Source organism: Condylura cristata, unplaced genomic scaffold (assembly GCF_000260355.1).
Source record: "Condylura cristata isolate star-nosed mole 26May11 unplaced genomic scaffold, ConCri1.0 scaffold00041, whole genome shotgun sequence".
Taxonomy (NCBI): domain Eukaryota; kingdom Metazoa; phylum Chordata; class Mammalia; order Eulipotyphla; family Talpidae; genus Condylura; species Condylura cristata.
Window position 1 is genome coordinate 2815567 of NW_004567142.1, and position 13838 is coordinate 2829404.

Consider the following 13838-nt stretch of genomic DNA (forward strand, 5'->3'; position numbering starts at 1 on the left):
TACTGCTATGTTACACATTCGGCAAAAATACATTTCTATGCTAGACTGCACAAATCACACAGTGTCGATATAGACAGTGGGAGCTGTGGATTATACAGACAGGACTACGGCGGGTTATATAAATTACGACTTTTATTGTGGCTTGTTGCCACAGAGGGACACAGAGACGGAGCTTGGGGTGCGCTAGGCTCTGGGGGTGTCTCTAGGAACAGATCCCATGGGTGGGAGGTAGGAAGCTGGACCAGACCTGGAGGAGCTGAGGTGAGAGGCAGCGCCAGAGGTCAGGGCGAGGGACAGTCAGGGCGAAGGACAGGCAGCACCACCTCGGGGGACAGCCCTATCCCCATGCCCCTCGCCCCAGCTCACGCTATTCCAGGGCTGAAGCGTGAAGATGGGCAGCTTTGAAAGCCATGATATGTACTGCAAACGTCCGTGCCAAAGCAGCCACAGAAAACACACCAGCAGGGTCCACACTATGAAGCCATCACAGCCACTGCAGCGCAGGTTCGACCCCCGGCCAGGGAGTGACCCACAGGGCGCAGCAGGCCTCTCCTGTCCACCACCCCGCCCCTCAGTGGATTTCAGTAGTTCCACCTGTTCTGCTCCCCACTCTGTCTTTGATGAATCCTCTTACCCCCCAAACCTTAGGCTTACACCCCAGTTCTTATGTGAGTAAAAATAAATCTTGTTTTTTGACAAAAGAAAATACCCAAGTGGATGAGCACGCTGTGTTCCGGTAAATCTTTATTTCCAAAGTCAGGCAGCAGGCCAGCTGGATTTGGCCCTCAAGCCCCAGCCCGGTGTGGACAGCAGAACTCCGGTGGACCCCATCCCATCGCCCTTCCTCACTCCCTGCTGGCGGCCTCCAGGTGATCTGGACCGCGCCTCCTCCCACAACCTGCCCTAAGTCAGCCACGCAGCCCTCGCCGGCCTGCTCCTGGAGGCCCACAGTGGACCCAGCTCCACACAGGCCGGCTTCTGGCTGTCCCCAGCCGCCAGGTGGCCAGGCCTGGCGCACAGCAGGCGCTCAGGGGACACTCCAGAGAGTGCAGACAGCGGAGGGGAGGTGGACGGTGCTCCTGTCTTTGGTCAGTCTTCTCCTCTCCCTTTGTCCACTGAGCCAGGGGACCCGGGCCCGGCCCTTCAGCATCCAGGGTGCCAGTACATGGCCCTGTGGGTCAGGCAGGGCTCGGAGGATGCTCGCGGCATCCTGGCCCTTCTCCAGGCTGGGGCCTGCCCAACAGGGGAACCAACACAGTCAGCAAAACCGGGGCAAGCGGTCCACCTGCCCCGAGACAGACTGGGCCGCACTGTTTCCTGAGACTTGCTTTTACCGGCACAGCAAAGGCCGAGGAGGTTTGTCGACAACCCTGAGCTCAGCTCGAGCCTGCTGGGGACAGAACAGAGAGGCGGGGACGGGCACAAACTCAACACTGGTGTTCTGAAGAAAAGCCCCCTCGCCCTCACGTAGAAACGGCCCTGTGACAGGCCCATGAGCTTCGTCCAGGCTCACTGGACAACGCGAGCCTTTCTTTGCTCCTAACTGCTCTTCGGCCAGGAAGTCGGTGCCTTTGTTTCAAGCCTGGTCCCCCAAACCTGTATGACTTCATTCCCTTGCTCAGTAGTGGAGGTAGATTTGACTTGATCCCCGGCTTTCCTGCCCAGTGATTCACAAAGAAAGCTGATGCCTCTTCTCAGACTCCGGAGTCAGCGTCTGCTCTGTGCAGGGCCTGTCCGCTGGGTCCCCGAGACCCCGGCTGAGTTGTGTGCCTTCTGCCCCTGTCCCCCTTCTCCCACTAGACCGAAGGCCTGCGAGAGCAGAGTGGGTCTGTCACACTGTGACCCCAACATGGTACAGGGCAGAGCACAGAGTGACCCTCAGTGACCCGTTCCTGAATAAAGGAATAAACAAAGGCCATTTCTTCCAAGGGTCCAAAGGATTTCTTGGGGGGGGCGGGGTGGACTGAAATCACACCAACTTGAAGACAACAGACTTGAATTACAAATTTATTCTAAGCCCTCTCCCCAGGTCACAAACGCATACAAGATATGAACTCCTGAGGCGCCAGGGCGGCGGCGCATGGTGGGGCCTGGCGCCTTTGAGAGCGGAATCTCTCCACGCCACACCTGATCCGGCCCACCCAGCGGGTGAAGGGGACTGGCCTCGGTCAGGACAGTCATGGCTGAGGCCTGAGTCCGGAGGGGCGAGGGCGGCGCTGGGTCAGGCTTGGGGCGTGCCGGGTTAGGAGCCCCAGCTCTGGCCCATCTGACGGCCACCTTCACACCCACCTCTGCCTCTCCCCGAGAGCAGGTGCCTGTCCCCGTGCCTCACTGCTCACCAGCGACACTCGGCAAATGCCACAGGTCACGTACAGCACTTAGAACAGTGCCCGGGACCTGAGGAGGCCTCAATAACCCGGCTCTGCTGCAGTGACGACCGCGCTGGACAGCCCTGGCCGCCTGCTGCCTGTGCTCCCCGGCCAGTGCCGTGGGCGACCATGGACACCAGGCACGGGCCGGGCAGCCGCTTCCCTCCGCACACAGGTCTGCATCTTTTGCCTTCTTCCCCTCGTCACTAGCCCGCTCAGGTCACCTCCCATTTTAAAGACACCCCCACCCAGGGCCCACCTCCTCAGCACCCTCTACCAGCTTCTCCCCCTCTTCTAGAAGGAACTGATATGCTGCTTTGGAACCCGTAAAGTTTCCTCTTTTTCCATTTGGGCAGGTCTCAGCACCCTGAAGGGGGAGTGAGCTGAGGCGCAGCGAGGGCGGGAAGGGACCCCCCACTTCACCTGCTGACTCCTGGGAAGGAGCCCAGGTGGAAGGGATCCCTTGGGGGTGATCTGAGGCTGATGTTATATGAGACTGAGTTTCCCTATGACCCCTCTCCCCGCTGCACCCCCTCAGACTGCCCCTGGGATGCCTTGGCCTCCCTGGGGAGGTCCCATCTCGCAGAAGTCTCTCCTTCCTCACCCAGCTCCTGGTGGGTTCTCCCTCACTGCTCGCACCTGCTCCCTACAAGTGCACCACCTGGGACAGCCCCTCACTGGCCGGCTCTGGGCAAGCCCCTCTGCCTCAGCTTCCCCACCTGGGAAAGAACTAGGGGTGGGGAGATGTAGTGGGTTGAATGTTGCTCCCCCCCCCAAAAAAAAACAAGGTATGCCCACATCCTAACCCCTGAGACCTGCAAATGAGTTTATTTGGAAAAAATATCTTTGCAGACGTAATTAAGGTGAGGATTACTAAATGAAATCATCCCAGACTTGGGGCCCTAAATTCTTTGATCAGAGGACTCAGGACTTTGGTCAGGCAGGATTCAAGATTTTGTGTCTTTATAAGAGACAAGAGGAGGAGGCCATGAGAAGACCAAGGTGGAGACTGGGGATACTACTCAAACAAGTCAAGGGTCCCTGGGCACCCCAGAAACTGGAGAGGCCAGGAGGGCTCTCCCTCTCCAGTCTTCCAAGGATACATGGCCCTGTGGACACCTTGATTTTGGGCCTCTGGCCCCCAGGACAGAGAATAAAGCCTTGTCCTAAGCCACCAAGTCCAGGGGGCTGTGATGTCGGCCGGGAAGCAGGCCAGTGAGCAGCCTTGACCAGCGGGTGGGGGTGAGGCTCGGACAGGCATCTCCGCGGGAGGGGGCTGGGCACCGCCGAGCCCTGAGAGGACAAGAGCAGAGATGGCCAGATTTGGAACAAGGGGTCATGCTCAGCTCGCCCGTGGCCGTGGCCCCCGAGGCAGGCCACTGGCTGAGGCGGGCACGGGGCAGCGGGAATGGCCTAAGAGAAGGGGGTGGGGGGAGTGGGGGGGAATGGGGACCCACGCGGGGGCGAGGCTGGAAGGCAGCTGGATGAGCCCTGGGCAGGTCCAGCTCTTCCACCACTGAAGGGGGTTGGGAGAGCAGCACCTCAGAAGCCCCTGCACTGCCATTCCGCCAGGTGGCCCCACAGACAGGCTGAGGGGTCCTGCTGTGCACCCCACTCCTGGAGGTAGCAGGGATCTGGTTAAGGGGAAAGACAGACAAGCGGGGTCCCTTCCCCTCCCTCAAAGAGCCACCTGAGGGGATGAAGTCCGCTGACGCCCCACGGCGAAAGGAAGGCGGGTGCTCGGGTCCAGTCCGAGGGCGAGTGCTCCGGGCAGGGAGCCCTGATCAAGTAAGGGGCTCGGCAGGCGGGTTCGGCTCAAGTCCAGGCTCCCTTTTCCTTCTGTCAGGGGACAGCTGTGCCGTCCTGCCCGCGGGGGTCCGTGGTTTGGGGTGAGGGGTGGAGAGATGAGCTCTATGGACTGACCCAACCAGCGCGAGGCTGGGGGCGTGCTGGACGGCCCCCCGCCGGGGGGGAGGGGCCGTGCCGAGGTCCGTGGTTTCCGCGAGGCCAGCACAGGCAGGGTGGCGCCGGGAGAGGCCAGGCGGCGCTCAGGCTCACATCCAAGTCCGGCTCCGGGGCCTCCTATTTCTTGGCGGCAGACGCCGCCTGGGCCGCCGCGCCCTGGGCGCCGAGCTGGGCGCGCACCTCGCGCACCTGCGCCCGCAGCTCCTCCAGCGCGCCCCCGGGCCCCGCCTGCGCCTCCAGCGCCTGCACCGCCAGCCCCAGGCGGCCCACCTCGTCCCGCAGCGCGTCCCAGGCCGCGCGCTGCTGCTCCTCCTTGTTGCGCTGCTGCACCTGCTGGCGCCAGTACTCCAGCACCAGGCAGCCGCCGCCCACCACGAAGATGGTGGCCTCGCCCAGCAGCTCGGCGCCCAGCTCGGCCGCGGCGGCCTCGTTCAGCGGCTTGATGGCTGTGCCCCGGAAGCCCATGATGCGCATCTTGGTCCGCATCTCCACCCAGTGGTACACTGCGGGGGGAGAGAGGGGTCAGCGGTGGTCTGGGATCCCCACCCGCCCCCACACCAGGTGCCCAGATCAGAGTGAACGGTGCCTGGCTGGTCCCGGAAAGCAGAGTGGCCCAGCCTTGGGTGACCCCGAGGTCACTTTTAATACCCAGAAGAGTCTGGCAAGCACCCAGATAAGAGACCCCTGTCCTGGCAGGCAGGTCCTCACCCAGCTGGGCGTGGGGGTCACAAGTTGCTCCTGGTGTGAGCGTCCAGAAGGTGGGACGGCTCCGGAGGCTTAGCTCCCTCAACAGCCCCCTTGCCTCCTCTGCGAGTGTTCCCCTCTGTGAGTGTCAGACCTGAGGGCTGCTGCAGGCCAGCTGGGGTGTGGGTGTCGGGAAACACAGGGCTCTCCGGGCCAGACTGGGCGGCCCCGTCCCAGATTCTCACCAGCCCGACGGGGCTCGGCTGGAGCGGCTGAAACAAAACTGCTGGCCTAGCTGCTGCCCCAGGAGGCTGGTGGCGCCTAAGCAGCTGAGCGGCCCCAGCCGGCTCTCCCCTGCGCTCTCCTCGTTGGCGCAGGACGCAGGGTTCCGTTCAGGGTTCCGTTGGGCGGGGCGGTCGAGCCCCTGGGAGAGTCATCTCCAACGTGCATTTCACCTGTCACATTTCCTAACCACCCGTGAGGCCAGAGGGTGACTGCAGCGGGTGCCCACGAGACAGGATCGGGGAGGACCACAGAGAGCACCTCACACCTGGGCTGTGGCTCCCATGGCCTGGGGGCCGTGGGGCTGGGCTTCTTCCAGGGGCATGAAGAAGGCCACGGCTGGGTGTCCATCTCAGGACTCTGCTGCCTCCCACGTTAAGTTCAAGAGGCCTAGGGACTACTTTCAGCAAGTGGGGTGCCTGCGTGGTTTTATCTTTTCAACTAAAAAAAGCCCCAGGAAGCTCAGCTCAGCTCAGCTGTGTGGCTTTTTACATTTGTACCTATCAGCTATTCTCAGCTGGGGATGGTTTGCTCCCTGCTTCCTGCCGGCCACACCCCACACGCTTTGGTAACTGAAACTGTCTCCAGACATCGCAAGCCCCCAGGTCAGTTAGCTGTGGGGCTTTTTTCCACCCAGATTTACATGGGCAGTTTATCCAAACGCCAGTCAGGTCCTGTCCGGGCCTGCGGCAGGACCCCGCAGGCACACAAGACTGCACTTCTGGACAGTCCCTTCCCGCTGGGCTCTGTCTCTGGGGGCACCAGGGCCGCCCCCAGCTTTACAGCAGGTCCTGCAACCTCCAGAGCTAAGCGGACACGGTTGGTACTTCCTTAACCTCTCCAAAGAACTGCATTTCTGTTAAATCTGAGAGCCCGCTGGTTTCTAACACTGAAACTCCCTCCCGTCGGGACAGCCTCAGCGCCGGCACTGTGGCCTCCAGCCCGAGGGGGGCACAGCACCCCCCTCAGCAAAGGGTTTCTTTAGTTTCTTTCTGAGACATTTTACGGTTTTCAGACTAGGGCTCGTTTGTCAAACGTATGCCCACGAGTTTTGAGGGGAGCGCGAGGGGAGCGGTGTCTCACCTGCATCTTCAGCTTCTGCCCTGCGTGCACCCAGCCTCGCTGGCCGGCGGCTCAGGCTGGCTTCTCTACACACAGGGCACCCGTCAGCAGTTCCCCATCTTCTCCGCTCTCTATAGTCCGACCCTTAGTTGTTTGTTTGTTCTGCCTGACTGTACCGGCTGTGGGCTCCCACACGTCCACTAGGAAAGGCGAGGCCCTGCTCTTGGTCCCAAACAAAGGCCAGGCCCGCTTGGCCTGCACATGCGTGTGCGGCCACCTCCCAGGGAGGCGGCCTCTGTCAGGTGAAGAAGCTCCTGGCTGCTCCGGCCGGTTACTGTGCACAGGTCGCGACTGCATCTGGCCGCTCCACCTGCGCCAACCCAACCCGTCTGTCCCTTGGTGCCGACTCCTCCGGGCCACGACGTCTCCTCCTGCCCCGCTGGGCTGCTTTGCTAGTATTTCTTGTTTCGGATCTCGGAATCCACGCTCAGGAGAGCGCCTGGCCTCACACGTCTCCCTTCCTTGCAATGACTCTGCTAGCTTTTGTCTCAGCCTTCTGTTGGGCTCATGAAGTATTGAATAATGACACGTTCCCACTTTATTATTTAAGAGTTTGGGGAATGAAATTCTCTCTGTTAAAAGCCTGAAAAAATATGTCACGGAAGCCCACGGAACCTGCAGTTTTCTTTACGGGAAGGTTTGCGGTTAGAGTCAATGTCGCTAACGGCCCCTATAGGGTTATTCAGAGTTTCTTTGTGTCAGTGTATCAAGCTGTGTCTGCTCAAGGGAATTTCCGCGTCCTCCAATGCCAGGACACAGCCAGCGCTGCTCCTTGCCTGCTCTCGCTCCCCAAGCCGGGACCGCACCCACGCGTCCGCTGGTCCAGTCCCCAGGCCTGAGTCGGGGACCTGCTCGGGGCCTCACCCTGGCTCCCCAATCCTGCCCTGGAGGGTCACGGTGACAGATCTGCTGTCACGAGCCACGATGGAGAGCAGGGCCCGGGTGGCTGGTCCCTCCTCTCACCCAGTCCACCTTTGCCCGGGACACCCCGCTTCCTTCCCGCCACGCCCTTCTTCCTTTCAGAAAGCCGATGGGCACCCTGGGTCAGAGACAGCCTCCTGGCCCCAGAGCTCAGCTTCCTTTGGGGCAACGCTATTTATCCTGGGTCCAGTCATTTTTAAAATATGGATACTGAACCTCCCTGTGTCTAAAATGGTCACTGAAATCTGCTTCAGCTGGCCTGAGTCCCTCGCCAGCCGCAGGGCTGCATCCCGAGGCCTCCGGCAAGGGCCTGGAGACTGGGCTCCCTAAGGGCGGGTGGGCAGGTGGAGACGGGGGTGTTCACCAGACGCAGAAAGGGCCCCTTGTTCCCCGAGGCTGCCCCCAGCTTACTGTGTCGAAGGCCGCTGTCCACACCCAAAGTCTGCCATGACATTCCTAATGTTACTAATTTTGCATCTTTACTAACATCAAATGTTTACTTCTCTAAAGAGTCAAAATTGCGCTTTTCCCAAGACGGGGAGAGACTGGCACAGACTTCCCGAGCAGAGGAACGGCCGGCTGGTCTCTCTGGGGCTGGTCTCTCGCCTGCTACCTCCCCTCCTGCCCTGCAGTGAGCCAGCCGTCCTGGGCTGCGTGCTGTCCCCCAGCCCCAGCCACCTGCGAAATGGGCCCCCCAGTTGCTAAAAGGGACCATGGGAGCAGCTTTAAGCACAAAAAGGGGGAGTGAAAGCACTTGGTCAGCATCTCCCAGGTCAGGACTCCAGGGAGGGGAGGGCACCAGTAAGTAGAGGCCTGCAGGCGCCTCGTTTACAGCTAGGACTCCAGGAAGGTTACCTGTCAGGGGCGGGAACGGGGGGGAGAGGAGGGCTGGTAAATCACAGACAGACCGAACTCATTAACACTGAGCTCCTTTGCCAAAACGACTTATTCATGTAATTGTGGAAATACACACAGTTTTAAAAACTTGTCCATGCTAGAACTGTTAAGCGCTGCCTCTGGGTCTCCTGCCCAGGTCCAGCGGCTCCCACACCTGATAATAAGTCAAGGAACCCCCTTGCTCCTTCCTGCCTGGCTTCTAACTCCCCTACAAAGCTCAGGTTCCTCAAAATGGCGAAAGGCCCCATCTGATCAGTCTGTTACCAAATCCTCCAAACACATAGATTTGTTTTTAGTGTTCAAAATACTTTGCACTCTACCTATCTGCTCCCTTGGTATAGGGCTCAGCTCAGCAGCACCTCCTCCAGGAAGCCCTCCCTGACCGTCAGTCTAGATCAGACGTTCCAGCAACTCCCTGCCGACCTGAGTCCATGTGCGTCTTTCGCAGAGAAAAACATTTAATAGAGGAGTGTAGTTCCACTTATAGGAAAATTCTAGGATATAAACTAATCGCTAGCAAATCAGTGGTCCCCTGCAGGGGGTGAGGGGGCAGGGCGGGATGGCCAGTGGCAGGAGGGTCCTTTGGGGTGATGGATTGTGGAGTCAGTATCATGGGTATATGTGCCTCTATCAAATGTATCAAGATGAACACTTGAATTAATGCACAGCTATCCCTCCATCACACCGCAATAAAGCCATAAAAAGGAAGAGCTGGACAGAATAAACAGCGCAGCAGACTAAGCCGCCAGGAGGAAGGGGCCTCGCTGGGCGGAGGCACCCAGCAGGGGGAGGAAGGGACAGAGCCGGCTGCATTCAGAAGGGGGGCCCCAAGGCACCCCGCACGGGGGCCCCACCTGCCAGTCCTGCCCTGCCCGGCCAAGCCACTGCTGACCCCAAGGGAGGCGCTGGTGGTCAGGTGGCGGCTGGACCGGGGCTGGAGCGTCGGGGTCCTGCGGCTCTGCACCCTCTCCCCTCTGGCTCCCAGAGGTGTGCTCGGCCAGCAGGAAGGAGTTTCTGGTCACCCCCAAGGACAATAGGGCGTCAGAAAATGACGACACAGGAAAAGCAACAGGAAGGACGTCTAGGCCGGGAAGGCGCCCTCCCCTGGCCCGACCCCCACTTCCCTCCTAATCCTCCCTTGGAGGACGTGGGAGTCACCCAGTGGCCGCCTCTGTCCAGGGATCTAAGTCAGAGGCCGAAGGTTCCTTGGGCCAGTCACCTCCTATCTGTGCGCTGTCGGCTCCTTGACTGCAAAACGGACCTGCCCAGAGAAGCTGCGGCTGTTGCGGGGAGGGTGACGGCCCAGAGGTCAGGGGGCAGGAACTCCAGTCCCAGAAGCCCGAACAGGGGCGCTCCCTATGGGAGGGAGGCTTCTTCCTGTTAGCAGGCCCAGGCCGGGCTACAGGCCCCAGGCTGGGGAATTCACCCTCAAACGGTGTAGGCACCTCGAGGTGCTCTCCTGTGGGTCCCCCCAGCGCCTGAGGGGCGACAGTCCAAGAGAGCAAGAAGGGTGTTCACAGCAGTGAGGCTGAGAGTGGTGAGGAGCTGCTGGTTGCCTGTGCCCGAGCCAGCCCCCGGGGTCCTCCTGCCCACAGGGCTGCCGAGCCCCGAGGGCACTCCCTAAGCCCTGCCAGGCAGGCCGAGGAGACACACCCAGCACTGGAAGGCGGAGGCAGCGAGCCAGGGCCTCCCCACGCGGCGCTGGCTGGGTTCTGCTGGCAAGGCTGGCCGGGGGTGTCGGGGCTGCTGAAATGGACCTTCAGCGTCCTGCCACCATGCGGTGGGGCTGCGGCTCCTGCCCTGAAAGCTTACAGCGATGCAGCCCGCCACGGCAGCGGCTCCCTGTGGGTCAGCTGTGTGGCACAGACACCCAGTCAAGAGTCGGGTTCTCCAGCCCTTAAAATGACTGCGGCTGCCTCACTCTGTATTAGTCGCTTTCTGCCCAGTTTGCTTTGAAATGCATCAAAAACAAGACGGCTGAGTCGGATCCCCGGCCAGGGAGCTCTCCCCCTCATACAGAGCATCAGGCCTCTCCTGCCTCCCCACTGCCCCCCTCAGCAGTGTATTTCAGTAGATCCGCCTGTTCTGTGTCCCACTCTGTCTTCTCACCCTCCGCCTCTTGGGCCTTCAGCCCAGCTCTTCTACACAAAAATGAATAGTCTTAAAAAAAGCAAAACAGCAAACACACGATGGACTGCCTGCCACTCCCAGGCTCCCCACCACGGTCACACAGCCGCGGTGAACCCCACTGGGCTCTCTCACCACTGCTGACAGCGGGCCCTGTGGGTGTCTCCTTTGAGCTGTGCGCAGACAGAGCTCCAGGACAGTAGTGATGGGGTGGGGGGACCACACACCACGACGGTTAGGGCGGCCCAGCCATCTCTGGGGAGACTGTGAGGAAAACTTCACCCCGAGGCACACAGGCCCCGGTATCTGGTTCATGGCAAATGCTGGCCCCCTGCACAAGTGGTTCCCAGTTTGAGCGCCAAGAGCAACTGGCTGGTTGGCAAGGAAGTGGCCTTCGCCAAGGTAAACAGGAAGTGGCCTTCGCCAAGGTAAACAGGGGCGCCTACACTGGATGCCAAGGAGGCGCTGGCTCCAGGAATGGCGAGGGCAAAGGTCACCGCGGCTGACTGTGGGCAAACCCAACCTACTAAAGCGTGTTTCGTCGTCTTACCCCCAGCACCTTCTCCTGTAGCTCGGGGTGCTTCCCTTCACCCCCGCCCCTCACCCTCAGGCGCTCCCGGCAGCTCTCTGAGCTCCATGTTTTCCTGAACCTTCCCAGTCTAGCTGGACTCAGAGCTGAGTTTGTGATTGCGAAATGAAAAATCCAACAACAGAATAACGACAGGCTGACGGTGGCTAGGCAGAGGGGTCGATGAAAGGAAATGGGCTAAAGATGCCGCGGACGCCCCCGAGCTGGGGGTGTGAGTGTTCACGGGCGATTCTGTCCACACTGACTGTCCACCCTAGACCACAGTCTGACGGGCCCGTGACCCCAAGGGCTGGCAAATGCCGCTGTGACGGGGCGCACGCTGGTGCAGGGGCAGAACTGGCGCCTGCACTCCAGCTGAGGCCCTGCAGCCATCAGAGCTCCAAATGCCGCCAAGAGGAGCCCACAGCCCAGGGGTCCCGCGAGGGGGGGGGGCCGCTGGGGGTGCACCGTGTTAGGCCAGCAAGGCCGTGGGCGACACTAGGGGGGCAACTGAGGCCGGCCTTTGCCGTCTGATCCTGCCTGGTTATGACTGTCTTTGCACTGCGCGTCACCGGACTGGTATTTAAATCAAATAAGATAATGCGTCAAAACACAAAATTCTTTCCACGTTGCTGCATGTTTGAAAATATTTGTGATAAAGTGTTGAGGGAGGAAATGCCTTTCTCCTTAAGAGAGCCGCATTATTTTCTCCCTCCTAGAGGTGAGCCCCGGGATGCAGGGGGCACTGGGGCAGGGGCTCCTGTGGGCGCTGTACAGGGGTGCTTGCCACACACAGCGGGAGGCAGGGACTGGCGGGCCAAGCCCAGGCCAGCCAGGTGCCAGCACGGGGTGGGGAAGCTCCCAGATGGACACAGAATTGGGTGCAGTGCTAGGAAAGGACACAAAGCATTTCGGGGTGTCCCTGCCCCCATGCAGAAAGCCCTTCCAGCAACAACAGCCAGTCCTCTCCCAAAGGGCCGAGGCCAGGCCAGTGACAGAGAGCCACAGAGTAGAGGAGGGGTGACGGCAAGTGCAAACGGGACCAACGAGGACCCTGGGACAGACAAGGGTGGAAAACCCGAGGCCAGTAGTGGGGGGCGAGGGGCAGCGTGGGGCGGGGGGTGCAGAAGCTCCCGGCTCCTGCCGAGTCCACGAGGCCTCCCTCCAGCAGCGAGCAGGGCGGCACCGTCTCCCTGTGAACATACACGGAGAGCCAGCCGGCGCCGGGGGCCAGACTGTGAGGTGCAGCCAACAGCCACCCCACAACGCTGCTCCCAGAGGCAAGACTTCAGCCCTGAGAGCAAATCCCCACACCCCTATGCCTGTGAGCCTGCACCTCGTTTCATAATCACAACAAAGGCAGGAAAGAGCACAGGACACTCGCCTGCCTCTCCAGTGAGTTCCTCAGTCAGCAGCTGAGATAAAGCTAGAAGTTTTTAAGCAGCAGCTCTCCCCAGGCCCGGACAGCGCTGTGGAAAGCTGGGCAGGCGAGGTGGACACTGTTCCCACTACTGATGGAAAGAGGTACACAGGACGGGGTGTTGCCTCCATGGACGGGAGCAGATGCCCAGGAAACTGAAGGGACTCTTCAACCAACTGAACTTGCTACCTATTAAAAAAAACCTGAGCCCTCCCTGGTGGCGAACAGAGGGCTCAGGGGCGGCCACAGGTCATGAGGGTGAGCTGCACTGGGGACCCCCAGAGGCACTCCCCAGCCCTAGAGGAGACTGCGGGGGTGAACTGGGAACAGCTGAGGGCGGGGCGCTGTGCCTACCCCACAGGTCTTGCAGAGGTCAGGAGTCTACACCCCCTCGGAACACGGATGAAGATGATGAAGATGACGGGGTGGGAGTTGCTGGGGGCCAACCACTGGCACTGACACCCAGCTGTGAGCCTCAGATCACAGGAGAGCAAAGACCCAGGCCGACCAGCCACCCCTGCTCCCGACACCCCCAGCCACAATCTTCCTGGAACTTCAGTGCGGAGCTTTCGTTCATTCCTGGGGACTGCTGGTGAGGGCATGTGTGGTGGCCCTAAGGAGGCCCTGGTCAGAAGAGCCTGCCTGACAGAGAAGCCGGCCCAGAAAGAAGTGGGAAAGGGCAGCGGCTTCCCGCCTGGTTTGCATTCCAGAGACACTTCTAGGATCTGGGAGGGGTTTGCTGAGGAAGTCTGGAGTGACAAAGGGCGAGACAGGAGTTCCAGTTGGCAGGGCAAGTCCCAGTGGGGCGTGTGGGGGCGCTAAGGACTGGAAGCGACATCACGGAGAAAAGGCTGCGAGGACCAGATGCTCTCTGCACCCAGCAAGTGTTGCTTCTATGAGCAGAAAGCAACTTTCGTTGAAAACTAATAAAGCAAAGTAGTTCCTTTTGTCCTTGGCTCTTCTGTAAGCATGGCACGGTGCTTGTTCTCCTCAGGAGCAGATTGTTCATGCAGCCCTGGCCTGGTGTCCAGTCTTTTCATGCCACTCTCAGCCCCACTGTCAACACTCCAGTGACACCAGCCCCCACTGAGTCCTGCTCCTGCACCTTGGCCTCAACCCACATTCTAAAGATACTAACTCTTCACATGGGTCACCAGCTTGGGGCAAGCCAGGTGCCCAGCAGCATACAGGGACAGACCCATGTGGAAAACACCTAGGTCTCTGGCCAACAGAGAGCAGACCCAAGACGAGCCAACAGCCAAGGGGTGAATCATCTTGGGAGGGACCCTCCTGTGCCAGGCAAGGCTGCGACAATGAAACTCCCCTAAATTCCTGCTTCTCATAAATTATGTCTAAGTAAATGTCACTATCACAAACATATAGTACATATGTCATAATAAATGTTCTTTGTTTGTTATCACATGAAAAATTACTCAACATCACCATTCTTTCAAAGAAACATAAAAGAGGCCCTCCCTGGTGG

At 60.0% G+C, this 13838-nt stretch overlaps 1 protein-coding gene across 1 annotated transcript in view; it reads right to left on the reverse strand.

Moving 5' to 3' along the window:
- Positions 1–714: 714 nt before the first annotated feature.
- LOC101634807 (optic atrophy 3 protein-like) overlaps positions 715–13838 on the reverse strand; it is a 26662-nt gene continuing 13538 nt past the window's right edge. Inside the window, exon 2 of the mRNA XM_004694202.2 lies at positions 715–4837. Coding sequence (XP_004694259.1) covers positions 4452–4837 — 386 coding nt within the window. The 3' untranslated portion in view covers positions 715–4451. The remainder of the gene's footprint in view (positions 4838–13838) is intronic.